Below are 27,849 nucleotides of genomic sequence, written 5' to 3' on the forward strand. Positions count from 1 at the left end.
CCAGCTACTCGGGAGGCTGAGGCAGGAAAATCATTTGCACCTGGGTGGTGGAGGTTGTAGTGAGCCAAGATGGCGCCACTGCACTCCAGCCTGGGGGACAAGAACAAAACTCCATCTCAAAAAAAAAAAGTGTTATACTAAAGCTAGTCTTTTTAAATTTGTGTAGTGAATTCAGTGCCTAAGCTTTAACAGGTTAGCAAGCAGCTTTGTTACATTAAATTGGATCATCAGCCACCAAATTTATTTATTTTATTTATTTTTTTGAGATGGAGTCTCCCTCTGTCACCCAGGTTGGAGTGCAGTGGTGCGATCTCGGCTCACTGCAAGCTCCGCCTCCCAGGTTCACACCATTCTCCTGCCTCAGCCTCCCGAGTAGCTGGGACTACAGGCGCCCACCACCACGCCCAGCTAATTTTTTTGTATTTTTAGTAGAGACGGGGTTTCACCATGTTAGCTAGGATGGTTTCAATCTCCTGACCTCGTGATCTGCCCGCCTCGGCCTCCCAGAGTGCTGGGATTACAGGCGTGAGCCACTGCGTTCGGCCCCAGCCACCAAAATTTCTATCAGGTTTCAGATGCTGACCATATGAAAGGGGAAAATTCTGAAGCATTTTTGGCTTTTTTGTTGTTGTTGTTCATTCAACAAATATTTACTGAGAATATCCTAATGCCAGAAAACGTGCTGGAAGTGATTTAAAAATTGAATAAATCAATATCTGCTTAGGAAGATTGATATAGGTTAGATTTTAGATCCCATTAACTTGTTTCAGAAGATAAAAATGCAAACTGATTTGGTAAACTTTGGAGTTATAAGGTAAAATATTATTAAAATGGTTTTGAAAATAATTTGCCATTCTTCTGGCCATTTAAATTTTCGTAAGATGAGTTGCTATGTATATATACCACAGTTAACATAACTTATCTACCTATATGTCAGATACTTTACAGATAACTGTATAATTGGATCCAATCACCTTTGAGATAGGTTATCAGATTAATTTTACAGACAGAGAAACTGGGGGCTCTGAAAGGTTCATTTGCCCAAGCATTTGTACCTAATGGGTAGTCAAGTCAGGACGGAAAACCAGGTCCTTTGACACCAACAGAAATGTTCAAACATTTAGGATAAAGGCTCATTTATCTCTGAAAACCATTAACATTTCTATTAATAGGTATTTATCAATGTTATCATACCAGCAAAAATGAGGCATTTTTTAAAAATCCTTCTCTTTTATAAAAACTGAAATGCAATTTTCATAAAAACTGTTGACTATAAGTAATTTACTTAAAGATAGCCAAGTTACAGAAATGATTTTATTTATTTATTTTTTATTTTTTTGAGACGGAGTCTCACTCTGTTGCCCAGGCTAGAGCAGTGGCATGATCTCAGCTCGCTGCAACCCCACCTCCTGGGTTCAAGCGATTCTTCTGCCTCAGCCTCCCGAGTAGCTGGGATTACAGCCACATGCCACCATGCCCAGCTAATTTTTGTATTTTTAGTAGAGACAGGGTTTCACCGTATTGGCTAAGCTTGTCTCCGACTCCTGACCTCATGATCCGCCCACCTTGGCCTCCCAAAGTGCTGGGATTACAGGCATGAGCTACTGCGCCCAGCCCAGAAATGATTTTTTATAGATTTACCTGAATCCTTATAGCTGATAAAAGGTCAAGAATATTCTGAACCATTAACTTAATTTAGAGTATAACGATTAATTTGAAGAGACTTACTCTTCACTAAGGAAATCAAAGGCTTTGGACTTATCCCCAGGGAGCTGAGATAAGGTGCTGCTTCTTTTCTTGACAGAGGGAGTAACATGAGATGTGGGTGCATTGTACTTCAGATTAACAGGTGGTTCAGGCTTCTTAGTCGTGTTACTTGAGGAGCTGAAAAGTCGGCTGAAACTAAAAGAAGAAAGTATGTCTGCATGTCACATGTACTGTGAGAAACAATCCTTGATTTTCCACAAACTTTTATGCTGAAGAAAATTTCAGAGCACTTTTACAAGGCAATGAATTAGAAATTGGCAAAAACAGTTTTGGTAGTCACACGCTGCAGCCTTAGCAGTAACTCATAGCCAAACTCAGACATTCAGCGAAGAGAAACTGTTGCTTAGATTGGCGGGTGCCTGTTCTTTAACCAGCAATTTCCATAATGAAAGCAAGAAGCTCTGAAGTAGAGGAAACTTCTCCTACTGAATAAATATATACTTTCTTGTTTTTTTTTGCTAGCTCCTACTTGGTGCAAGGTAAGAGCGATTGTTAAACAGCAAGGTTATGGCTGTGTGATGTGAATAGAAGCTTAGTATGCCAGTTCTAAAAAGAGCTTATTATAATCAAGTACTAGCACACATATTACCATGTTAACACACATCTTATACATTTTCTGATTAAGCTCAATTTAAATAACTATTTTCAGGTCTATTTTTTTTTTAAACTGACACTTCCATTAAATAGCAGATTCACCAAAAATGGGTAAGTTTTAATCACAGTAAACACATAGTACTTCTAGCACAAACATAACCCAAGCCCAATACATACACAATACTACTCAAACCCTACAAGCACTAAATTTCTCATCTTCACTTTGTAAGGTTTCTTACAATTACAAAACCAGCCAATCAGAGACTTATTTAATGGGGATCCAGGTCACTTTCAAGTCTATAAATAATTCCCATTATTTAAATTTGGCAGAGGATTGCAACAAATGCACAATCAACATGATGCAGCTTACAATATCATATTTTTTGTCCTTGAGAACAGCCTTACCGAGTTGGCACACTATATATTTAAAAAAAAAAAAAAAAAAAAAAGTTCAGTTTAGCTACTTACTCATTACCCTAGTTTAAAAAAAGAAATGAAGGAAAGAAAATGGACATAAAATCATTCTTGGAAATAAATTTTGACTGTAATTTTCTTGTCTCATGTGCTATCTAACATCTTTATTTGTTTTTCAATACTTACAACTGCCAAATGCTTGACCTTTTTTTTTCCTGCATGGCTGGATTTTCTCGTGATGCCCTACATTCAAAAAGAAAAGAAAAGAAATATGTTATCAGTGAGGTATTCTACCTTTCTTTCTGAAGAACAAGACACCCGAGAAGTTCATGGTATACACAGAGGAGAGTCAACAATTAAATTCAATAAATACAGTAGTTACTTTGACCTACCATGTGTCAATCAATCTGCTAAAGCTAATTCTACCAAGAAAAATAAAATTATCATCCCTCCCTCAAAGAGCTTAGTCTACCAACAGAGGATTGTAATATGTGCTAGACAGATAGCCAACATGCCTGAATGGTATTTAACATTTTTTATTGAAAAGATACCCTCTAACTTTCCCTTTTATTAAAATATTGCCTTGTAAATTCCCATCTTTACATAAAGGTCTCTATCACCTGTATTCGCAGCTCTCACAAAATAGCTTGAAACTTTGGCGTTTTGAGGGGTCATTTTTCACAAGACTAAAACTTCTCCATCACTGGAAAGATGACCACAGCATGGAAGAGGATAAACTGGACTGACAGGTAATTCAACAAAATTTCATAAAATAGGATATTCCAAATTGATTTATAAAGTGGTAGGGATTCTGCCATCATAATCAGAGCTCCCTTTTCACTACTTTTTTGTTATGAACTAAATTAAAAGCATTCTTTAATTCAGTGAATAAGTTAAAAGTAAGCTTCCATTTCCTTTAATTTGTTGACTATCACTTGGCTGCTAGAGTTAAAAACAGCAATGGAAAGTAAAGTCCGGCTGGGCACAGTGGCTCACGCCTGTAATCCCAGCACTTTGGGAAGCCGAGGCAGGCGGATCATTTGAAGTCAAAAGTTCGAGACCAACCTGACCAACATGATGAAACCCTATCTCTACTAAAAAAATACAAAAATTAGCTGGTCATGGTAGTGCACACCTGGAAACCCAGCTACCAGGGAGGCCAAGGGAGAATTGCTTGAACCCAGGGGGTGGAGGTTGCAGTGAGCCGAGATTGCACCTCTGCACTCCAGTCTGGACAACAGAGGAAGACTCCATCTCAATAAATAAACAAAGTTATAATAAGTTTTTTGAATATTTACTTATTATTTATTCGATATCCACTAAATATTGCAGTTAAGAACACATTTCTTAGTGGGTTAGTTTCCTTGTCTAATAAATATAGATTAGAATACTGATCTTCCTTATGGGCAGTTATAAGCAATTACAATTACAGCAAATTGTAAAATGATGTGTTAAAACACTTGATTCTAGTATAACATTGGTAAAGGGTACATAAACTGAAATAAATGATGTAATCCTAAGGAAGTAAAAGTTGGCAATTAAGGAATGTGCTCATAAACTTAAAAACAACATGTGAATGGCCTGTAATCACAGCACTTTGGGAGGCCGAGACGGGCGGATCACGAGGTCAGGAGATCCAGACCATCCTGGCTAACACGGTGAAACCCCGTCTCTACTAAAAATACAAAAACTAGCCAGGCGAGGTGGCGGGCGCCTGTAGTCCCAGCTACTCAGGAGGCTGAGGCAGGAGAATGGCGTAAAACCCGGGAGGCGGAGCTTGCAGTGAGCTGAGATCCGGCCACTGCACTCCAGCCCGGGCGAAAGAGCAAGACTCCGTCTCAAAAAAAAAAACAAAAAAAAAACACAACATGTGAATGTATACTATTATTGGTAAATCTGATGGGGGCAGTTCATTTACAAACTTTTCAGGAGCTCTTTCTAAATTAAAGAAACACTATTACTGAGACTGTGACCATTAGATGGCAGCATCGGGTGAGATTTAAGAGCCACCTGACTGAAAGATACCAATGGAAGGGTGTACTTGGCACAAACAGTTAGAAAAGAGGGAAAGAAATCAAGCAAGAGTATTTTACAGAAAGACACTGAGTCAGAATAATTGATTTTCCTGTGTTGCATATGAAATTGTGATCTTTTCCTGACATTACCAGGAAAGTAGTATTGATTTCTATACATGAAAAATGACCATCATTCCTAAGTAATAATAATTGCCTTTTAGAGGTCATCATAACATCCTCCAAGATCCCTTACTGGCCCAAAAAGCACCTCCTTTGATCACATTCTGTTGCTAATTCTGAGTGTTACTTTAGAAAGTCTCTCCTAGTAAACAGAGAAAGGGACTTGGATCTCACAGGGCAGGACTTTAGTTCCAAATGAAGGAATATTCAAAACTACAAAATAATAGTAGGAAAATAATGGAGTGCTTGTTATACACACCGAATCATCTCTGTCCATCGAACAGCTTCTTGAAGCTCCATCAATCTCTCTTTATACTGGTTTCTCTCCATGAGAACACGGGCCATTTCTACTCTAGTAAACCGTTTCCTCTGGGCTGTGGGAATATCACTCTATAATGACAAGAAAATGACAGATCATTCTGGAAGCTTATATATGTCTTGGTGTTCATCTCAGAGTTATGCAAAATCTTCCAGTTTTTAAGCATTCCTTAATTTCTAATCTAGTAGATCATTTAAAGAAAAATGGCCTTATAAAAACAAAATCAACAGATTTTTTAAAATTATTTTTTAAAATATATTTTTTTGAGACAGGGTCTTGATCTGTTGCCCACCCTGAAGCACAGTAGTGAAATCATAGCTCACTGCAGCCTCGAACTTCTGCGTTAAAGCAATCTGCCCACCTCAGCCTCCTAAGTAGCTTGGACTACAGGTACATGCTAATATGCGCGACTAATTGTTAAATTTTTTTGTAGAGACAAGGTCTCGTTATGTTGCCCAGGCTGGTCTTGAAATACTGGACTCTAGTGGTCCTCCTGCCTCAGCTTCCCAAAGTGTTGGGACTACAGGTGTAAGCCACTGTGCCCAGCCAACAAAGAGATTTAAATAATCACTCATGACTGCAAAGATAAACGGTGGCAATTTAATTTCTGAATATATACACACATATTTGAACATATTACAAATAAATCATAAAGAGTAATGGGGGTCTATTCTCGTAGTTCTTAAAAATACATAAAAAACAAGGCTAAAAAATAGAATAGTAGGGGGTTGGACACATTGGCTCACGCCTGTAGTAGCGGCACTTTGGGAGTCTGAGGCAGGTAGATTGCTCGAGCTTAGTTTGAGACCAGCCTAGGCAACATAGTAAAACCCTGTAGCCAGGAGTGGTGGCACATATCTGTAGTTCCAGCTACTTGGGAAGCTGAGGTAGGAGGATGGCTTGAGCTGGGAGGTCAAGGCTGCAGTGAGTCATGATCATACCACTGCAGTTCAACTTGGGCAAGAGAGTGCAATCCTGTCTTTAAAAAACAAAACTACAACAACAACAAAAAAACAGTAGGGCCAGGTACGATGGTCCATGCCTATAATCCTAGCACTTTGGGAGTATCACCTGAGCCCATGGATTTGAGACCAGCCTTGGCAATATGGTGTGAGATCCCATCTCTACAGAAAATAAAACATTAGCCAGGTATGGGGTGGCACACAACTTTGGTCGCAGCTACTCAGGAGGCTGAGGTTAAAAAAATAAAAATTGCATAGAATTGCCTGAGGCCAAGAGTTCAAGACCAGCCTAGGCAACATAGTGAGACTCTGGCTCTACAAAAAATTAAATTAAATTAATAGCCAGGTGGGGTGGCATGCACCTGTAGTCCCAGCTACTTGGGAGGTTGAGGTAGGAGGATCACTTGAGCCCAGGAGTTCAAGGCTGTAGTGAGCTATGATTGTCACTGTACTCCTCCAGCCTGGGTGACAGAGCGAGACTCTGCCTTTAAAAAAATAGTAATAATACTAGAATAAAAATAAAGAATAGTGCAGATTGTAAACTAAAACCAAAATTGTTATCTACATAGATTTAATATGCTATTGTAAGTTTCACCTAAAAATGTTGCTCTAACATTATTTTAATTCATGCTCTGTAACAATTGTCACTCAGAAAATAGTTATAAGTTAGTTCCATTTATCTCAAATTACCAAACCACATACTCATCCCAGACCAGCATTAAGGGTAAACTTACTGCCTAGTTTCCAAGGTATTAAACTATGAGAGTCGCTAAAATACCAACATAAATGCAAACAGATGGAGACAATTGTATTAGTCAGAATTACTCTTAGAGAGAATATGTGAATATAGAGTAAGCATAGGGGTAAGACCTCCAAGGAGCACGGCTCAAGTCAATGTCCTATAGGCTTTCATTATCCACATTTTGGATCAAAGCTGAAAGGTTTGGGACAGTAAGAAAGACGCTAAGCTTAGCCCTTAGCAGTCCTCCTCTCCTTTGTTGTTCGTTATAGAACCTGGGCCTCTCCTTTCAATAAAGTTAAACAACAAGTGATAAAGATCTTAAGTTTATAACACAGCAAGCCCACTAGTAGGTATGTACTCTGGAAAGGCTACTGCTCCTGCCCACCTGGAGACTGGTACTGTAATGTTTGTAACAACAGCATTGTAAAAAGCTGAGACAAACTAAATGTTCCTTAACAGGAAAATAAGAACATAAATTGTAGACTGTTCATTCAATGGGGTATCATAAAGTAGTAAACATGAATGATAACTACAGCACTATATTAAAACAAGGATGAATCTCAAAAACATGCCACTGAGGAAAAGAAGCTGGTCCCCAAGACTAAATATAGTGTGAAACACAAAAAAGTAAAAATTAAACCATATATACATATGTGATATGATAAAATTTTTTTTTAAAGTTAAGCAAATGATAAATATAGGATAGCCGCTTTCTCTGCAGGGGAGGAAAGCAGAATAGTTCAATGTCTAGCAATGTTCTAATGATCAGATTGGGTGGTAGGTTCAAAATGTTAATTTGTTATGATTCATAACCTGCAGGCCTTACATGTTTTTGTGTGTTATCATTAAATAAGATATTAAAAAACAGAGACTGAAAGGGCACCAAGTGATCATTCTGTCCAAAACAATCATATAATCTTTGGTCTGACCTTTGACCTGCAAACATCTGTTATTAAGAATGATTATGAGGCTGGGCTGGGTGGCTCACACCTGTAATCCCAGCACTGTAGGAGGCTGACTGGCGTGGATTACCTAAAGCCAGGAGTTAAGAGACCAGCCTGGCCAACATGGCAAAATCCCACCTCTACCAAAAATACAAAAAATTAGCCAAATTAGACCTGTAGTCCCAGCTCCTCGGGAGGCTGAGGCACAAGAATGGCTTGAACCTGGAAGGTGGAAGTTGTAGTGAGCTGAGATTGCACCACTGCACTCCAGCCTTAGTGACAGACTGAGACTCTGCCTCAAAAAAAAAAAAAAAAAAAAAAAAAGACTAGAAGTATGCTAAGCATATTAGCAAGAAGCTCATGTTTATTCTTTTGTACTTATGTTCACAACAATATGAACTAATTGGCTAGTACTAAAGTTCTAGACTTCATCTTTTGTTTAATACTATCAAATAATTATTATTGTTAAACTTTCATATTTCTAAATCAAAATTTGAAACCAAACAACAACAACAACCAAAAACCCCAAAATGTCCCAGTTGGTCCTCGAACTTGAACATGCAAATACAGGTGCACAGAGGCACAGAGGGAAAATGAACACACTGCAAGGAGCCAGAAAGCTCAGCATCTGGATACCATGTAGAAGCATGAGCTATCCTATTCATGACCATTAACATGCTTCCTGACTTTTAAAAATCTTTATAGTATTATATCCAAAGCTTACTTAGAAAGATTTTCCCAAAATACCAAAACATGGTAAGGTAAGAAAAAAGTCCAGAATTATAAACCTACATCATCATCATCTTTTGCTTTTTGCCTTGCATCTTCAGCTTCTGCCCGAGCTCTAGCGGGGAAAAAACAAAACAAAACATGTTATTTGAATTGAGCTCATCTTTTCAAAAAAAAAAAAAAATAAGAGAGTAGGTCAACAATTTTAACTACCACTAAAGGATTATTTTTCTTTTCCCAAACAGGGTATTTAGCCACCTTAAGGCACCTTCATTTGATGGGGTGTCATCATATCATAGCATTGTTTTCAGAAATAAACAGGTATTAAAGAAAGTGGGATTTAAAAAAAATAATGTTTTAAATTTCCTTATTATCAAAACAAAGATGTTTGAACAGTCTTCAACTTTTTTTGCATCATTATAGACATAAAAAATGACAGTATTTAGGCCGGGCGCAGTGGCTCACGCCTGTAATCCCAGCACTTTGGGAGGCCAAGGCAGGTGGATCACCTGAGGTCAGGAGTTCCAGACCAGCCTGGCCAACATGGCGAAACCCTGTCTTCACTAAAAGTACAAAAATGAGCCGTGTGTGGTGGCAGGTGCCTGTAATCCCAGCTACCCAGAAGGCTGAGGCAAGAGAATCGCTTGAACTCAGGAGGCAGAGGTTGCAGTGAGCCATGGCCTTGCCACTTCACTCCAGCCTGGGTGACAGGAGTCAATATTTAGATAACAGGCTAGCAACTGGAGAGGCCTGCTCACAGCAGAGGCAATGGGCTGGGGCACTTTGCCCTCTCCCAGGCAGCTCTTGGCCTTCCAGGTTTGAGTGGACAGAAGGTCTCAGTCTCAGGGTTACACCTGTAACCCTTTGTAGCATAACTGGCAAAGAGTTTGGTTTAGAACAACACAGTTAAAACTTACTTCCTAAGCTCTTCCTCCAATTCTTTGTTCTTTTCCTCTAGCTTCAGTTTGGCTTGCTTCACAGCCTCCAATTCCCCTTGCAGCACATCTTTCTCACAGGTCAGTTCATCCACTTTTGCTATCAAATCATTCTTCACTATGTTCAAAGCATTTCTAAGAAACACATATTTCAAGTGCATCATTACGAATAAATATTCTTTCCATCTTTCAGCTATTCCTTTGTAGACTAAAGTAACCGTACAACCAATAAAGATGAATCATTTAATACTTCACGACATTCTACCTGATGTTGTTTGTAGATATATGCCAAAAGAACACAAAGCAACAGTCTAAGGTTTTACTCATTTATCAAATGAATAAAACAAGACAGACCATCAATTACTAAAAAGTGAGAACATTAAATTTTAAAAATAGCATTCATGAGGTTACTGTTATTAATAATTCCTGAGAATATATTACCCAATCAATAAAGTAAAATTATTCCTTGATGTTACCTTTAATAAATAACGAGAAAACAGTCTAAACTGGAAAGTTAAGACAGTCTAAGCTGAAGAAAAAAAAACGGAGATCCAGTTCCTTTGGGCATAGTGTGCATAGGACCTCATTATAACTGTATTCTGTCTTGGATATACACAGATGTTCCAAAGTTGCTCTGACACAGCAAACTGATAAAGGAACCCAGTCAGCTTTTCCACATGACTGGGGATAGGTCCCACTAAATGTGTCTGAGGGCTTAAGACTCCACAAATTGCACCCAAGGATGCACAGCTATGGAAGACAGCTCTGAAGAGGAAGGCTGAGTATACCTCAAAATATTTGTGTGGAAATAAAAGAAACCCCAGGAGAAGAGATAAGAAAACAGACAAATGTCAGGGGAGGGAATAAAAACAGTGTAAAACCAGGACAAATCCAGAAGATTAAGAAAAAGGCATGGATACTTATAGAGTGAAAAGGAGATGACAATTTGTTTCTACAAAAAAACAGGGCAAGGAAACATATCCATCAGGGCAATGTAGGTCCCAACATTACGTGTGTGTGTGTGTGTGTTGTGTGTGTGTGTGTGTGTGTGTGTGCGTGTGTGTGTGTACGCTCAGAGGAGGGGGACGAGATGGGACAGGGAGATTCCATTAGTATTATGTTAAAATCATGAAGTGTCATTGACTTGGACAAGAATAAAATTCTTTATCTTCTGTTGTTAAAATTTCACATATACTTACTTGGTTTCCAACAGTTGTGTATTTTCTAATATAAGATTCTCAACTTCCCGACCCATTCCTATCAAAAGAAAAAAGATTAAGACTTTGAAAATAAATACATCAATAATATACACGTTTAAAATATAAGCTATAGTCACAAGTTTTATTTTAGAAATGTTATCTTTCCTTTATTAATCTTATTTTGTCTATTTCATTTGATGGATCTACTTTAATAGATGATAAAATTATAAATAATTATTCATTACAAACAAGGGTCAAGATTTTGTTGGCCAATTTCTTTCTTAAATCTGGATTGGCTTGCTAGGGAATGAGGCCAATTTTCAATATCTGTTAGTCTATATTTTATTTCTCATAGATAATATTTCAAAAGGATCAAGACTTTTCTGCCAAATATTCTAATATTCCAACATTATTTAGGGGAAAAAAGAACAGCTTTAATATAGATCTAAACTGTTTCTAAATCACATCCGACCTTGGAGGCTTTTGCCTAAAAATTAGACCTTATTAACAGAGAACAGGCAAAACCAAGGCCAAAGAAAGACAGAACCCCAAGGCAGATGAAACCTTACCAAAGAAATTATGGTCTTAAAGCCCATGCATTCCATGTAAAGCAAAAACAAAGAACAAGAAATGTTTTACGTAAGAAACAGCATGAAAACAGATTATTAATCTATAAAGTTTTATACATGATATGAAAAACATCTGGAATCACAATGTTATGATTTAATGCATAATGATGTGCAAAAGACAGAAATAAAGATGATTTCCTTCATTCATAAGGATGCTGATATACCTAAAAAATGCTTCATCAATTCTTTCTCACAATAAAAATGACTATAATTAGATTGAAAATCTTCAATCAACAATACAAACTTTCCTTCAAAGTGCCACCTATAAAATAATAATGCTCAGTTATCACTTGAGTGGCTGTCTTTGATAGTGTTTGGCATTTTAATGACTACTGTGAGAGAGGCACGTACAGCATTCAATGCAAGATCCAATGGAGTGGTCTTTAGGGAGAAGAAAGCTAGTAATTTGATTCTCCTAAGAAACTGAAGAAATGAAACAACACACTAGGGAGTATCACTCAAAAAACAAAAAGTCAAAGCAAAACAAAAAAAAACCAAAAAAACAAAAAATCCCACCAGTCACTCATCTCAAGGAATTGTGAGCTAATAATGTTGGAAAATCACATACAATGGAAGAAGTAATAATCATAACCCAAGTAAACAGGAACGAAATCTTTCTAAAGAAAACTACACAAGACAAAGGAGTTAACATGTCCCTTTATTTTAAAAAAGGTAATTTTCCAAATGATTTTAAAATTACTTAAAATAAATACAGCCAACCTAGGAATGCTACATATTCTGTGCACCTGAACTCATATTTTGTCTATATTCTAATTTTCTCAAAAATCAAGGTACTTACACCAGAATGAATTAAATATCAGAAATAGATTACTTAATCATCTACCTATGTATTATCCACAAACTGAAACCAAACCAAACAAAACAAAGATCCCAAAAAAGTTTCCAAATTCTAACTCCAAAACAATCTTTGGCAAGATATTTGCTTTAAACACTAATGTTAACTTTTTCTTCCTTTGTAGATACAATGGCTGGGAATGTTAACTTTTTAATAAAGTTATAGAGACAGAAGAAATAAGAGTGTAGACTGGTTGAAAAAAGTTTATATAGTAAATATGTTTGCTATAAACTCTCAAGCACTTAGATAAGCGTGAAAGCTGAAAATATATGAAAGGCAAAAAAATAGTTGAGCAGAAAAAAATGATGAGACAGCATTAGATGAGAACAGCAGCCAAGAACACCTAGCTTAAAAAGCAGTAATATTAAAATATTCAAAAATCATACACACCAGAATATTCCCCTAGGTAAGCAGCCCAAGAGAAAAGTGAGTGAGAATCTCAATTAGATTGTTTTCAGAAAGCAAGAACTAAACTCATTTACTTTAAAAGAGAGGAAACAAAGAAATTGACAAGATGTAGAGAAACCATTAACTAAACACAATGAAGTGTAAATATTTATAAAAAGGAAAAAAACTGAAATGTGTTCTACAGGAAAAACAAATCCTATAATATAGTTTCTAAAGTTTACATTAGCCATGAAGCCAGTAGACAAGACAGATATTTTGCAAACTGGAGGGTATACAGGACATTTTTGAAAAGACATAAAGTCCTCAGTGGGCTTAGAAAATTCACTGTATGATCCATATATTATCCTACTCGGCTTGCATGTCTTCGGGTGCATGAATATACTGCTACTGGGTCCTTGCCATCACCTAAATGTGACTCAGGCTGTTCCACTATAATATGTTGTGAATTTCCCTGTACTGTACTTTTATTGGTCTTCTTGCATTGATGACACAACAGCAACAACATTTTAAAATTATAGTTAAAAGATTAACTGGCAATGTACAGAGTCTACTCTTAAGGGAAAAGACTACAAAAAGTCACGAGGATACCAAATGGAAACACATGATGGTGTCTCTGAGTGTGCATGAGAACCGGACGAAGTAGAAATAAAGCCTTTCTGAGATGGCAAAAATAAATAAATAAAGTTTACATTAAATGTACACATTCCCAATGAAGAGTTATCTTAATATATGGTGTATAAATTGAATACATAATCAATAGGATTAGCTAAAATTTCATTTTGAAATGATCAATAAAAATTCTTTTTTTTTTTTTTTTTTTTTTTTTTTTGAGGCGGAGTCTCGCTGTGTCGCCCGGACTGGAGTGCAGTGGCCGGATCTCAGCTCACTGCAAGCTCCGCCTCCCGGGTTTACGCCATTCTCCTGCCTCAGCCTCCCGAGTAGCTGGGACTACAGGCGCCCGCCACCTCGCCCGGCTAGTTTTTGTATTTTTAGTAGAGACGGGGTTTGCCATGTTAGCCAGGATGGTCTCGATCTCCTGACCTCGTGATCCGCCCGTCTCGGCCTCCCAAAGTGCTGGGATTACAGGCTTGAGCCACCGTGCCCGGCCCAATAAAAATTCTTTATAAGAAAAACGTAACTTAAAGTGGCCTCATTTCTATTCAAGACTTAAATGAAGCACAAACTTAGGTCCAATAAATTTGAAAACTTTACTTATTAAAAACAAGCAAAAAAAACCAAACTGCCTGGCAGTTTTTAAAATCATAGAAGTTCTATTTGGATTTTAACACTGATTCTCAAGCTAGGTCCACAGATGAGCTTCAGAGTTATATGGTAATCCCTTGAGAAAATGCACAATTTTACCTAGTTCTATACATGTATTTTTCCAAAGGTGCATTGCTCTCTTACAAATTCTCCTGTAAAGAATTTTTAATCCCAAAAGGAGAAGAATCACCGATGTTGATGTGAAACAAAACCATCAGAACTATTTAGCAATCCCATTCACTCAGTTGCTATGTGCTAAAGATGCAACCGTGAACAAAGACACAGTTGTCTCAGCCACATTGAACTTATAATCTGTCCAGGGAGACAGGTACCTAAAAAAATAACAGTAAAGTATGAAGAGTGGTATAACAAAATGCAGTACCATGGGAATACATTTCAGGGAATACTAAGGGGATCAAGGCAGAATTCCTGGAGGATGTATCACTTAAGCAAGGCAAGAAAAAAAAAATATATATATATATATATATGTATGTATGTATGTATGTATACACACACACATTTAGGAGAGGGAACAAACAAGCCTTGGTGATGGGCTGTGAGGGAAACTGAGAGGTGCAGGATGGAGAGCTATTCATTCACTAAAACAGTGCCTGTTGGTCCAAGAGCAGCCTTGGGGGACAGAATAATAAAGATGACAAACTGAGCTTTATACATGTCAAACGTAAAGCCCTCCAGGTCATCTTAGAGGTATCTAGTATGCAATTAGGAAATAATATTCTTGGGCTCTAGAAAAAGATCTGGGATGGAGATAAAAACTTGGGAATAATTAGCCATGAAAACCAAGAAACAATGAGAGCAAATATGATTTCTCAAAGTATCAGACCTAGGACAGGAGTGCTGATACCTGAAAGATGAGCAAAGGAAGCAGATCCTGTTAAGATGACTGAAAAGGCAGAGTCAGAGACAGGAAAGGACATTGGCAAGCTGATATCACAGAAACCCAGCAAAGAGAGTTTTAAATAAGAAAGTTGAGGGATGAGACACCAATCAAGATAAAGGACAAATTGTTGAGATTCTTTTAAATTAGTAAAATCAGAAAAAGGTTGTGCTGGCATGATGGTGCACGCCTGTAGTCCCAGCTACTTGGGAGGCTAAAGGCAAGAGGATTCCTTGAGCCTAGGAGTTCCAGGACAGTCTATACAACATAGTCAGATCTCGCCTCAAAAAAAAGGGTAATCTTAAGTACTGAGTCCATATATAATGATTGAAATTTGTTATCACTGAATTACACAGAAGAGAAGCCAAGGACTTTTTTTTTTTTTTTTTTGAGACAGAGTTTTGCTCTGTCACTCAGGCTGGAGTGCAGTGGTACAATCTCAGTTCTCCACAACCTCCACCTCCCAGGTTCAAGCAATTCTCCTGCCTCGGCCTCCCAAGTAGCTGGGATTACAGGTGCACACCACGATGCCCAGCTAGTTTTTGTAGTTTTAGTAGAGATGGGGTTTCATCATGTTGGCCTGAGCGGTCTCGATCTCCTGACCTCAGGTGATCCACCCACCTCAGTCTCCCAAAGAGCTGGGAATATAGGCATGAGCCACCGTGCCCAGCCAGGAACATTTTTATTTACCATATTTGACCAAAAGTATTCATAAGTAACTAAACTTACAGTAATATATTAAAAATTCTAATCTGGACTATTCTAGAGATAAATGTATCAACATCTACAAAATGGAAAAGATAGTTGGTAGTCTGTTTCTTATTTTCGAAGGGGCAAAGAAACCAAAGCATCAGGATATTACTTTTAATTGATTTAAAAGACCACAGATATTTCTAAGTACTATGGGGCTTCTAAATGCTTCATAAGAAAAGAAAGTTTAGGGCCACCAACCTTAAAAATTTTGTCACTCATTACTGCATTATGAGGTAACACAGTGTACAAATTATATTCAGAAGTACTTCATTCTTGTTAATACAAACAGGCAGCATAAAGGAATTTTGTGGGGTGACGTATATAGATTCTGGTGAATTTTACTGCACTGAATATACATTTTTAAGGTCTTCTAACATTTTTTCATCTGCTCCTCAATTTTGCCAGGGAGTTAGTTTCTTAAACCAAGTATGTCTTAAAAGAAACTTTTCAGGAATAATTTGATGTTAACTAAAATTAAAACTTAAAATTAAATATAAAAATGGAATATTCCTTAAGAATTAAACTTTCAGGCTGGACGCGGTGGTTCATGCCTGTAATCCCAGCACTTTGGGAGGCCGAGATAGGCGAATCACGAGGTCAGGAGTTTGAGACCAGCCTGGCCAATACAGTGAAACCCCGTCTCTACTAAAAAATTAGTCAGGTATGGTGGTGTTGAGCCAAGATCGTGCCACTGCACTCCAGCCTGGGCAACAGAGTGAGTGTCTGTCTTAAAAAAAAAAAAGAATTAAAACTTTCTTAGCCCTCCATAAGAAATGCAATTCATTCAATTTCTTCCAAAGTTTTACTTAAACTTTAATGGTGACAGCCCCTTTCTGTCTAACTTTATGTACTTAAAATACTTTCAATCTCTCTTACTAGATATTTATTTATTTTTATGAGACAGGGTCAGGCTCTGTCACCCAGGCTGGAACGCAGTGGTGCAACCCATGCTCACTGCAACCTCTGCTTCCCAGGTTCAAGTCATCCTCACACCTCAGCCTCCCAAGTAGCTGGACCTACTGGCATACTCCACCATGTCTGGCTAATATTGGTATTTTTTGCCATGTTGCCCAGGCTGGTCTCGAACTCCTGAGCTCAAGCGATCCACTTGCCTTGGCCTCCCAAAGTGTTGGGATTATAGGCATGAGCCACTGCAACCGGCCTAGATAGACATTTAGATAGAACTTTTGTTTTCCTTCAAAAACACTTTACAATGTCAAGGACATAACTGGGAATCAATAAATTTAACATAAAATAATGCAAGCAATGTCACTCCACTCCAAAGTCATAACAATTAACAAACAAAACCTTTTGAGAACAGTGTAGTCTGTACTATAATTATACCAATAGATACAATTTTTTTTAGCTTAGTATTTCCAAAGGTATGTATTTTTAATTCCATAAAGTTTTTAATTTCTATAGGGTCTTAAGTTATAAGGAAGGTATACCAAAACTGATTCATATGAGCCAGAATCCTGCACTGAAAGGAACTTTAGAGATCATCCAAGGCAGGGGTTGGCAAACTCTTTCTATAAAGGGCCAGAGAGTAAATATTTTAGGCTTTAGGTTTCGGTTGCCTACTCAACTCTGCTGTTGGTAGGCAAAGGCAACCACAGACAATAAGTAAATGGTGGTGGCTGTGTTCCAATAAAACTTTATTTAAACATGCACACAAGCGGTCAGTTGGATTTGGTTGGAGGTAAGCTGCAGTTTGCCAGATTCCTGAACTAGGGTCCAGCTCCTTCATTTTACACACAAGGAAATTAAGGTCCAAAAAGGTTAAGCCACTTGGCAAAGGTCAGCAGGCAAATAGTCTAAGAGCCAAATGCAATATTCTTTTCAAACCATGTATTCTTCTAGAACACAAACTTTAAAACGATTGTATTTACCATAGAGCTACAACATAATATATTCTGTGAAAGCTTAGAAAAATCAAGTGTTATAATTTCTTATTTAATTAAAGTCAACAGCATATAATGAAATTTAGGTAAGCCAGGAAATAACTAGCCATCAATCCATATACACACACACGTGCGCGCGCACACACACACACACATCACCATGTTCTTATGTGTAGCAGGAGTTCAATAAATTGTGTTGTATGAATTCAAAATATGAGTTTAAATGCAATTCAGTTTTAAGCATACCCATAAGCAAAGGTGCTTTCATTTAAAACTTTCCTGATCACAAAGAATATGTTCCCAATAACTACCTAAAAGGGCAACAACCCTGTGCCACTGAGCAGTTGGGGACATTTTAAAGGACTTTTCAATTAAATCATTTAAAAAATCAATTTTAAAAACAGTATGATACTTCTTCAGATGAGCTATCATACCTAGTAAATCTGCTCCTTCATCCACATCTCCTATTAGGCCTGAGCCAGCTGAAGACAGTTCTTCAAAGAGAGATTCTGTATTGCGATCAAAAGCTTTGTTCTCTATGCCTTTGGTGGGAGTGCTATGCAACAAGAACAACAAAACCAAATCAACAAATGACAAAGACTTTTTAGACGCTGTAAAATGAATACAATAGGCTAAGCTACCTAGGACTTTCTTACCTATAATTTATGTTTACTAGAAAATATAATTTAAAAAGATTTCTCAAAGGTTTCCTAAGAAATTCTCACTAAGCTCCACGGAAATAGCTGGTGAAGAAATTATAGAATGTTTTTGTTGTATGATCCCAGCAAACACAAGCAATAATGGCAGCTCCTCCGCTCTATACCAGGTTCTGGTCTAAGTGCTTCCCAAAGATTACCTATGTCACAAGAAGGCAATTATGTATGTAAAAGATGGTTAGAGTAGCATTTCTCATAGTGGTAAAAACTGAAATGACCCAAATGACCGTTAACAGGGGACAGATGAGGTAAGTTATACACATATAAAGTTAAAATTTTTACCTTTAAGGTTAAAAACATAAATAGAGCTTTATAAACTAAAGAAACCCATTATACAAAGGTTTTCTTTTTTAATCAAGTTGCAAAACAGTGTATATACTATATGCCCTATTTTGCAGGGGTGTATAGGGGAATGAGGAAGTGTATATGTTTGTGCCTGAATACTATTATTAATAGAAAAAACTCTGTAGACCATTTCCAGTTATAAATGGTAGAGAAAACATAGTCATTTATCATCTAATAACTCAGAAACTCAAGTAAAATGAAAGTTAAGAAATTAAAAAGGTATACACCCAAAAGGACAAAGAGAATAGAAAAAGAAACTATAGCAGATGAAATGTGAACAAAATTCTGTAAGATGGAAAACAGATGGGCAAACAGTAGAAAGTGATTCACTAGACCAGAGAAAGCTGAAACCTAAGCCACTGGGGTTTAGGGAGGAGGTCAATACGCTGCCAGAACCCCTGAAAGGCCTAGGACTTGAAGGTACCAGCAACCACAGGGAGGGCATGTAGGGAGGAACATGAAACAGAAGGACAGGATAAAAAAAACTGTACAAGAGGCAGTACTGGACCTAGATACAATCCTCCAGAACAGTGAGACCTCCCTTCTCTTGGCACAGCTCCCTAACAATGGAAGCCAAGTTTAAATGTTATAGGCAGGAAAGTGGAGAATCAGCATTATTTACTTAAGTATGAATAAAACAGCCACAGAGTACCAGATGTTTAAAGAAGGGCTTCTATGATAAACGAAAGGGCCCAAAACAAAGAGGATGTGACAGAGACACTAAAAGCAAAAAAAGACAATGCAGGCAGCAGCGACAACAAAAAAACAAAGCACTTAATTTTCTTCAGAATAAATGTTGCATTCGTAAAATAGCAAGATGGTGTAAGAAGTACCAACCAAGAAAAAAAACTTAGAAAAAAAAAAAGAAAGAGGGTTTCAAAGAAAATCTGCCAGCAAGTAGTACAAAATAAAAGAGACAGGAAAGAGGGGAGAAAATAAATTATGACAGTCATTCCAGGATGTTCAATACATAGCTAACAGGTGTTCCAGAATGAAAGCAGAAGAAATAGTAAGAAAGAGAGAAAATTTCTCAGAACTGGAAGATAGGAATGTTCCGATGAAAACACTTAATTCATATAAGAAGATACAAAAAAGACCCCTACACCAAGCACAGCATCATTACTTTTTTAAAAATCAAGAAAGTGACAATCTTAAAAGATTTCAGAGAGTAATAAAAATGAGCAAGAACTCAAATAACAACACCCTGAACTCAACATGAAAATGAAGTAATGTCTTTGCAATTCTGATGGAAAAAAAACTCCCAACCTATAGTTCTTTATCTAGCCAAACTATCAAGTATGTCTTCTTATGAAATTTGTAAAATTCAAGTTCATAGTGCTAAAAAAAAAAATATTTACTTGTCATGCACCCTTTGCCTGGAAACCTAGTAAGGATACGTTCTGTCAAAACAAAGGCATAAATCAAGAAGCAGGATGATGTGGCATCCAGGAAACAAAAGATACAACAGAGGAAAAAGGTGAAAAGAATTCCAGGGATGATAGTGAGGGCATATTCCAGAACCAGAGCAACTATGACAGTAGTCTCAATTGGAGAATGGGAATAGAAGACTGCAGGAGAGTGAGCCCTAAAAAACAGACAGGTTTTGTGTCTGGTCATATTAGGGACTTTTACATTTATGAATTGCATAGTGTCTGCCAATGATTTAGTAACAGGAACACAGAAACATGAGGAAAAGAAACAAAATAACCCAAGGCTTTATTAATTTCAGAAGAACAAAAAGTTGTAAAAGAAATGAAATAGGCCGGGTGCAGTGGCTCAGGCCTGTAATCCCAGCACTGGGAGGCCAAGGAGGGTGGATCATGAGGTCCAGAGTTTGAGACCAGCCTGACCAACATGGTGAAACCCCATCTCTACTCAAAATACAAAAATTAGCCGGGTGTGGTGGCGCCTGCCTGTAGTCCAGTTAGGGGGCTGAGGCAGGAGAATCGCTTGAACCTGACAGGCAGAGGTTGCAGGGAGCCGAGATCGCACCACTGTACTCCAGCCTGGGCAACAGAGCAACACTCCATCTCGGAGGAGGGAGAAAAAAAAGAAATGAAATGTAATTATACTGTATTCTGTGGCTAAGTAGAATTACAGATTAATTTTATATAGTCATACTGATATAAATAATGAACATTAACAGAATCTGAAATATATTATGAGGATGAAAAGATGGTGCTTTAGGCATTATATCCTCATCTACTATAGAAAGCCAACAGTTAACATCACAGCCTTTTTCAACCAGGGTTCCTTATTTGATCTACAGAATACAGAAAAGGATTTAAGTATTTTCTCTATTCTCCCAAGGAAAGTACATGCCTAGAGTCCTATTCTAGACACACAGGAGCATAGCCAATTCATTATATACAAGAGATGCCTTTGGACATAAGGACTGCATTTTCTCACAGAATCTCAGCTGAAAAAGGGAGGGATGAAGGAGGGGCAGGACGAGCATGTCATTTTAGATACCTGAAGACAAACAACATAAGAGAGAGCTATGAAGTGACAGAGTCATGCACCCTTTACCCGGAAAGCTAGTAAGGATAAGCTCTGTCAAAACAAAGGCATAAATCAAGAAGCAGGGTGATGCAGGATCCAGGAAAAAGAGTGGCGACAGAATTAGAACCTGAGAGAGAGAGAGAGAGAGAGAGAGAGAGAGAGAGAGAGAGAGAGAGAGACAGACAGAGGGTTCTGGATTTGAATCCCAGGTCCACCTCTTGCTAGCCTGGTAATCTGGGACAAGCTACTTGAACAAGTTCTAAGTGTCTTTATTTATAAAATAAGCATAAAAAATCTACCTCATAAGGTTGTAATTAGGATCAAATTATATAAAATCATGATGAAAACAGTACTAGTTAACATTTACTGAATGGGGCATTTTGCAATGATTTATCATATATTGATTCATTTAATCTTCACAACCATCTGAGGCATTAACACAACACTGTTTTATAGATGAGAAAACATACCTAGGATTCAAATCCAAGACAGGATTTGAACCCATGCAGTTTTACTCTAGGGTCTATGCTTTTAATCACTATAACGTACTGCACAATGCTTAACAGAGATCAATACATGGCTTTATTTTATAGTCATTAATTAATTAAAGGATAAACTTTACGGAAGAAATGAAAAGGCAGTAGCTCCTGTCTGACATTCTTGAGCATCAGTGAATTTTGGATAATCCTGATTAAGATGACGTCTAATCTCCCAGCACTTTGGGAGGCAGGCAGATCACTTGTGCTCAGGAGTTCAAGACCAGCCTGGCCAATGTGGTAAAACCCTGTCTCTACTAAAAATACAAAAAGTAGCTCAGTGGGGTGTTGCATGCCTGTAGTCTCAGCTACCTGGGAGGCTGAGATAGGAGAGTTGCTTGAACTCTGGGGAGGGGGTGGGGGGGCAGTGAAAGTTGCAGTGAGCCAAGATAGCACCATTGTATCCAGCCTAGGTGACAGAGCGAGACTCCATCTCAAAAAAAAAAAAAGATATCTAACCATTTTCTTCCTAGCACTAAACAGCCTTCCTATGTAAAATGATACTAAAATGAGACTAATTTCTTCCAATAATGAGATCATTACAGTTCTCAAGATGGAAGTACATTCTCTCTTCCTGATCTGGGGGAAGGTACAAAAGTTTATTCAAACATTTTTGTTTTGTTTTTTAAATTACATTTATTTAGCATATGTACACATAAAAAAGAAATCATCTTCTGAACCCACCCAGCAAGAAACGTGCACAAACTCAAGGTAAGTGCTGGGGGAGGGGCCCTGGCACCAAGTTAGTGGCTGGGACAATGCAATCCTGCGAGTAACAAGCCCCAGTCAGGAGGGGGCTGGACTGAAGTGTCCGGCAGGCTGCAGTCCCCTGCCGCTGGCCCTAAAATAAGTGTTCTCCATTGCCAAAGGTCTGTTTCATGCCCTCAAAGTAACACTGCTGCCAGCCCTGCCATGTCCACTCTGTTACTTCCTTCACTCCTGCTTCTTGGTTTCCTCAAGTTACAGAAAGTATGGGCTATGTCTTGGCTGTCTTTTTTCCCCTATCTGCTATAGTTTGAATGCGTCCCCTATAAAATTCAGCTGTTGCCAATGTGATAGTATTAAGATGGGGCCTTCAAGAGGTGATTAGGCCATAAGGGCTTCTCCCTTATAAATAGGATTGGAGTCCTTATAAAATAATGAGGCTTTATCCAGTGTTCAGGGCTCACTTGTCCTCCTGCTATGTGAGGACATAGAGTTCCTCCCCTCCAGAGGATGCAGCAACAAGGCACCAACTTGAAAGCAAAGAGCAGCCATCACCAGACACCTGACCCTGCCAGCACCTTGATCTTGGCCTTCCTAGCCTCCAGTTTATGTTCTTTATAAACTGGCCAGGTGCAGTGGCTCACGTCTATAATCCCAGCACTTTGGGAGGCTGAGGCAGGCTGATCACCTCAGGAGTTCGAGACCAGCCTGGCCAACATGGCAAAACCCCGTCTCTACTAAAAATACAAAAAAAAAAAAAAAAAAAAATTAGCTGGGCATGGTGGTGGGTGCCTATAATCCCAGCTACTTGGGAGGTTGAGGCAGAAGAATCCCTTGAACCTGGGAGGCAGAGGTTGCAGTGAGCTGAGATCACGCCACAGCACTCCAGCCTGGGCAACAGAACAAGATTCCGTCTCAAAAAAAATAAACAAGGCTGGGTGTGGTAGCTCACGCCTGTAATCCCAGCACTTTGGGAGGCCGAGGCGGGCAGATCACCTGAGGTCGGGAGTTCGACACCTGCCCGACCAACATGGAGAAACCCCATCTCTACTAAAAATACAAAATAAGCCAGGCGTGGTGGCTCATGCCTGTAATCCCAGCTACTAGAGAGGCTGAGGCAGGAGAATCATTTGAACCCAGGAGGCGGAGGTTGCAGTGAGCCGAGATCACGCCATTGCACTCCAGCCTGGACAACAAGAGCGAAACTCCGTCTCAAAACAAACAAACAAACAATCAAATAAATAAGTAAATATATAAATTACCCACTCTGGTATTTTGCTATAGCAGTACAAAATAGACTAAGACACCATCCTTCCTGCTCATACACCTAATTCATAATCCTACAAAGATAACATTTAACAAAAAATTTAAACCACATACAGTGTCTAGTTTCAAGAATAGGAATTAGAATACAACACTAACATTTATTCAACAAAATATCTGAATCCATTTTGTCCAGTCAGAGACTGGAGAACAGTGTTTATGGGAGTTGGGGGTGGGGAGGCAGAATATGTCTTCATCTGACATTTATGTTACCTTGAACCTTTATATCCACTGAGATCTTTGTCCATATCCAGCTCAGGAGTAGATTCAATGATTGCTTGAACTTCTGACTTCTCTTCATTTTCAGCAGAGCCTTAAAAAAGGACATGATGAAAGAAACAATACATATATTACATAGTACCCCAGTATAAAAATCTTGTTTTTACAGTTGTAGGTATCATTTGAACATTTTTTTAAAATGTACAAGACTGGGTTTTAGGAAATACAGCATTATACAATATATCATATATTCAGTGAACAGTTCATATCAAAAATTAATAAGCAACCAAAGACAGTTTTCCTTTGTGCTTCGTGGAACACACAGTGCAATGTATCTAAGGCCCTGCTTTCATCCTTATTTAAAAGATGGAATTTAAAGAAACTAAAGACAAAGACTAAACTAAGACAGGGGACAGAAAAGAACTGTCCTCCTGTCTTTTAGGCTCTGTGACCTCCTGGCCCCTAACTCCTGGCCCCAATAGTTTCTCTCCAAGACTAATTAAACATTACCTCTTTTAAGCATTGAATACAATTAAGTACAGTCTTATCTCAGTATCCATGGGGGACTGGTTCCAGAACCCACCACAATACCAAAATCCATGGATGCTCAGGTCCCTTATATAAAATGGCATTGTATTTGCATATAACTTATCAATATCCTCCCATATACTTTAAATCATCTCTAGATTACTTACAATACCTAATACAATGTAAATACTATGTAAATAACTGTCATACTGTACTGTTTAGGTGATAGTAAGAAAAAAGTATGTACATGTTTAGTACAGGCACAGCTATCTTTTTTTTTTCAAATATTTTCAATCTACAGATGCAGAACCACAGATACAGAGGGCCAACTATATCCGCTATTTTATAAATACAAAGCAGGCAACACCCGCAAAGATATATTTTCTCATACCCACATTATCTGGGTTTACTGAATACTTTCCTAGTAAGTAAAGAACTAGGGTCACTCACCAGTAGATACATTTCTAGTTTCTTGGGCTACCTGTACTTCAATGTGTTTGCTTATCTCTGATTTATTTGGCGCATCTGTAACCTTCACAAATCCTTCATTTTCTTCCTTTAAGGGAGTATCAGTAGGAATTGTTGCCACATCTGAATTAGCTGTTGATGCTGGAGTGGTAGCTTTAGATCCGCCTTGGCTAACATCAGAAAGCTCATCCTACAAATAAAAATAATTTAAAATAAAATTTTAAATGATGAATTTACTCTAAACCACATTAAATGGGTTAAGAAATAAATCTACCAAAGAAAGTTCTATTGTTTTGTGTTTTTTTTTTTCAAAATAAAGGCAATAAAGAGCCACTGATTACCAATAAGTACTCTCTCTAGACTCTCCGCAAATAATTGGGAAATATTTAAGTAAACTGTTATTTTTTCAGATGAGGTTTTTCTAAACAGAAAATTTGAAAATAGAAGAATTACTAGCAATAAAACTATACATTAATGTCAACATCATTCTTAATGGCAATTGCAATATTGTACAATCACTTGGTAATAAAGACCTACTTTAGAACATTTAGAACACATGCTCTGTAATAGCTGCTCTAAAACAGAAGTAGAATAAGCAAATTCTTAATCTCGGGGTATCTTTGTAAAGTGCAGTATTAAAACATCCTGCATCTAAAGCATGTGAAGTGCTTAAAGTGCTTGTTAAAATGCGGTAGCTCACGCCTGTAATACCAGCGCTGCGGGAGGCTGAGGCGGGCGGATCACGACATCAGGAGTTTGAGACAGCCTGGCCAACACGGGTGAAACCCCGTCTCTACTAAAAATACAAAAATTAGCCAGGCATGGTGGCAGGCACCTGTAATCCCAGCTACTTGGGAGGCTGAGGCAGGAGAATAGCTTGAACCCGGGAGGCAGAGGTTGCAGTGAGCCAAGATCACACCACTGCACTCCCGCCTCAGCGACAGAGCTGCACACCATCTCAAAAAAAAAAAAAAAAGCGGGTGGAGGGGGCAGATTCCAGCGATGCACATGCCTGTAATTCCAGCTGCGGTGGGAGGATGCCTTAAGCCCAACAAGACCCTACCTTTTTGAAAAAAAAGAAAAGAGGAAGGAGTAGAGAGGAGTAGACAGAGTCTAAGTCCAACTCCAGACTTAATGCACCAAACTTTGGGCAGTGAGAATAGGTCATCTATATTTTAACAAGGAATCCAGGTGAGTTACATACTCACTGAAATTTGATTACTATTATAGGATCTACAGATAGGTTTCAAGAGGTATATGCAAATTGAAATTGTATGCAAAAATTTGTGTACAATGTATTTTTCTGAAAAGACTTAGAGCTTTTATCAGATATTCAAAGGGGTTTGCAGCTCCAAAATAATTATAAACAACTGTCCAGTGGTTATCAAGAATGAAGCAGTTCTTTTGGAGCACCCAGGTTTTAAGAAGAGAAACTGACAAAAAGCTTACGGCCACCACCACTAATTATGATAATAATAATAATAATAATAGGCCAGGTGCAGTGGCTCATATCTGTAATCCCAGCACTTTGGAAGGCCGAGGCAGGCGGATCTCCTGAGGTCAGGAGTTCAAGACCAGCCTGACCAACATGGAGAAACCCTGTCTCTACTAAAAATACAAAAAATTAGTCGGGCGTGGTGGTGCATGCCTGTAATTCCAGCTACTCGGGAGGCTGAGGTGGGAGAATTGCCTGAACCCAGCGGGTAGAGGCTGCGGTGAGCCAAGATTGCACCATTGCACTCCAGCCTGGGCAACAAGAGCAAAACTCCATCTCAAAAAAAATAAATAATAATAATAATAATAAGGATTAGGGTAAATTAAGTGAATTTATCATTCACTAAATGTATGACCTTGGGTAAGTTATGTATCCTTTCTAAACCTTTGTTTTATAATCTGTAAAATAGAGATAATAGTATCTACTTCTTAAGATTCTTAAGTTATTCTACACTATGGCTTAGCAATGTGTTTCACACATACTAAGAATTTAAAATATAATAGTAACTATTCATATAATTATAAATACATATTTTTTATAATTTATATTTATAATATTTTAATTATAAATTATATATTATATATATAATTCCCTTAAGGGAGTATCAGTAGGAATTACTGCCACATCGATTTAGCTATTGATGCTGAAGTGGTAGATTTAGATCCACCCTGGCTAACATCAGAAAGTTCAACCTACAAATAAAAGTAATTTAGAAGAAATTTTAATTGAGTAATTTATTCTAAAGTACTTTAAAAATGGGTTAAGAAATAAACTTGTCTGGAGAAAGTTATAATATTTTTAAAAGGCAATAAAGAGTCACCGATTATCAATAAATAATCTCTCTAGCTCCTCTGCAAATAACTGGGAAATATTTAAGTAAATCGTATTTTTCCAGACATACACGAGATTTTTCTCTTTTTTTCTAAGACAGAGCCTCACTCTGTCACCCAGGCTGGAGTGCAGTGGCATAATCTCAGCTCACTGCAACCTCCACCTCCCAGGCTCAAGCGATTCTCATGCCTCAGTCCCCTGAGCACCTATGATTACAGGCGTGTGTCACCATGCCCCACTAATTTTTTGTATTTTTGGTAGAGACAGGGTTTTGCCACACTGCCTAGGCTGGTCTCAAACACCTGGCCTCAAGTGATCCGCTGGCCTTGGCCTCCCAAAGTGCTTGGATTACAGGCGTGAGCCATTGTGTCCAGCTGATTTTTCTAAATGGCAAATTTGAAAATAAAATATGAAAGGCATTAGCAGCCAGGCTTGGTGGCTCACGCCTAAAATCCCAACACTTTGGGAGGCCCAGGGAGGCAGATCACCTGAGGTCAGGAGTTTGAGACCAGCCTCGCCAACATGGCGAAACCTCATATCTACTAACAATACGAAAATTAGGCCTGGTGGCAGGTGTCTATAATCCCAGCTACCGGGGAGGCAGAGGTTGCAGCGAGCCAAGATCGCGCCACTGCACTCCAGCCTGGGGGATAGAGTAAGACTCTCCAAAAAA

The 27,849-nt window shown here is 38.2% G+C and overlaps 1 protein-coding gene across 13 annotated transcripts in view; it reads right to left on the reverse strand.

Annotated features, from left to right (window-relative positions):
* The window catches only part of SPAG9 (sperm associated antigen 9), a 163,630-nt gene that overhangs the window by 35,294 nt on the left and 100,487 nt on the right, over positions 1-27,849 (reverse strand). For 7 of the 13 annotated variants that reach the window (XM_033183521.1, XM_033183520.1, XM_033183518.1 and 4 more), the window contains 10 exons: positions 24,833-25,040; positions 23,849-23,948; positions 17,943-18,064; positions 12,676-12,687; positions 10,801-10,858; positions 9,584-9,736; positions 8,730-8,781; positions 5,230-5,360; positions 2,962-3,018; positions 1,729-1,902 (listed from right to left, as the gene is read on the reverse strand). In XM_033183521.1, coding sequence (XP_033039412.1) covers positions 1,729-1,902; positions 2,962-3,018; positions 5,230-5,360; positions 8,730-8,781; positions 9,584-9,736; positions 10,801-10,858; positions 12,676-12,687; positions 17,943-18,064; positions 23,849-23,948; positions 24,833-25,040 — 1,067 coding nt within the window. The remainder of the gene's footprint in view (positions 1-1,728; positions 1,903-2,961; positions 3,019-5,229; positions 5,361-8,729; positions 8,782-9,583; positions 9,737-10,800; positions 10,859-12,675; positions 12,688-17,942; positions 18,065-23,848; positions 23,949-24,832; positions 25,041-27,849) is intronic. The other 6 variants (XM_033183522.1, XM_033183524.1, XM_033183527.1 and 3 more) reach the window with 1 other exon arrangement.

This window comes from Trachypithecus francoisi, unplaced genomic scaffold (assembly GCF_009764315.1).
Source record: "Trachypithecus francoisi isolate TF-2019V2 unplaced genomic scaffold, Tfra_2.0 Lachesis_group20, whole genome shotgun sequence".
In the NCBI taxonomy this organism is placed as follows: Eukaryota; Metazoa; Chordata; class Mammalia; order Primates; family Cercopithecidae; genus Trachypithecus; species Trachypithecus francoisi.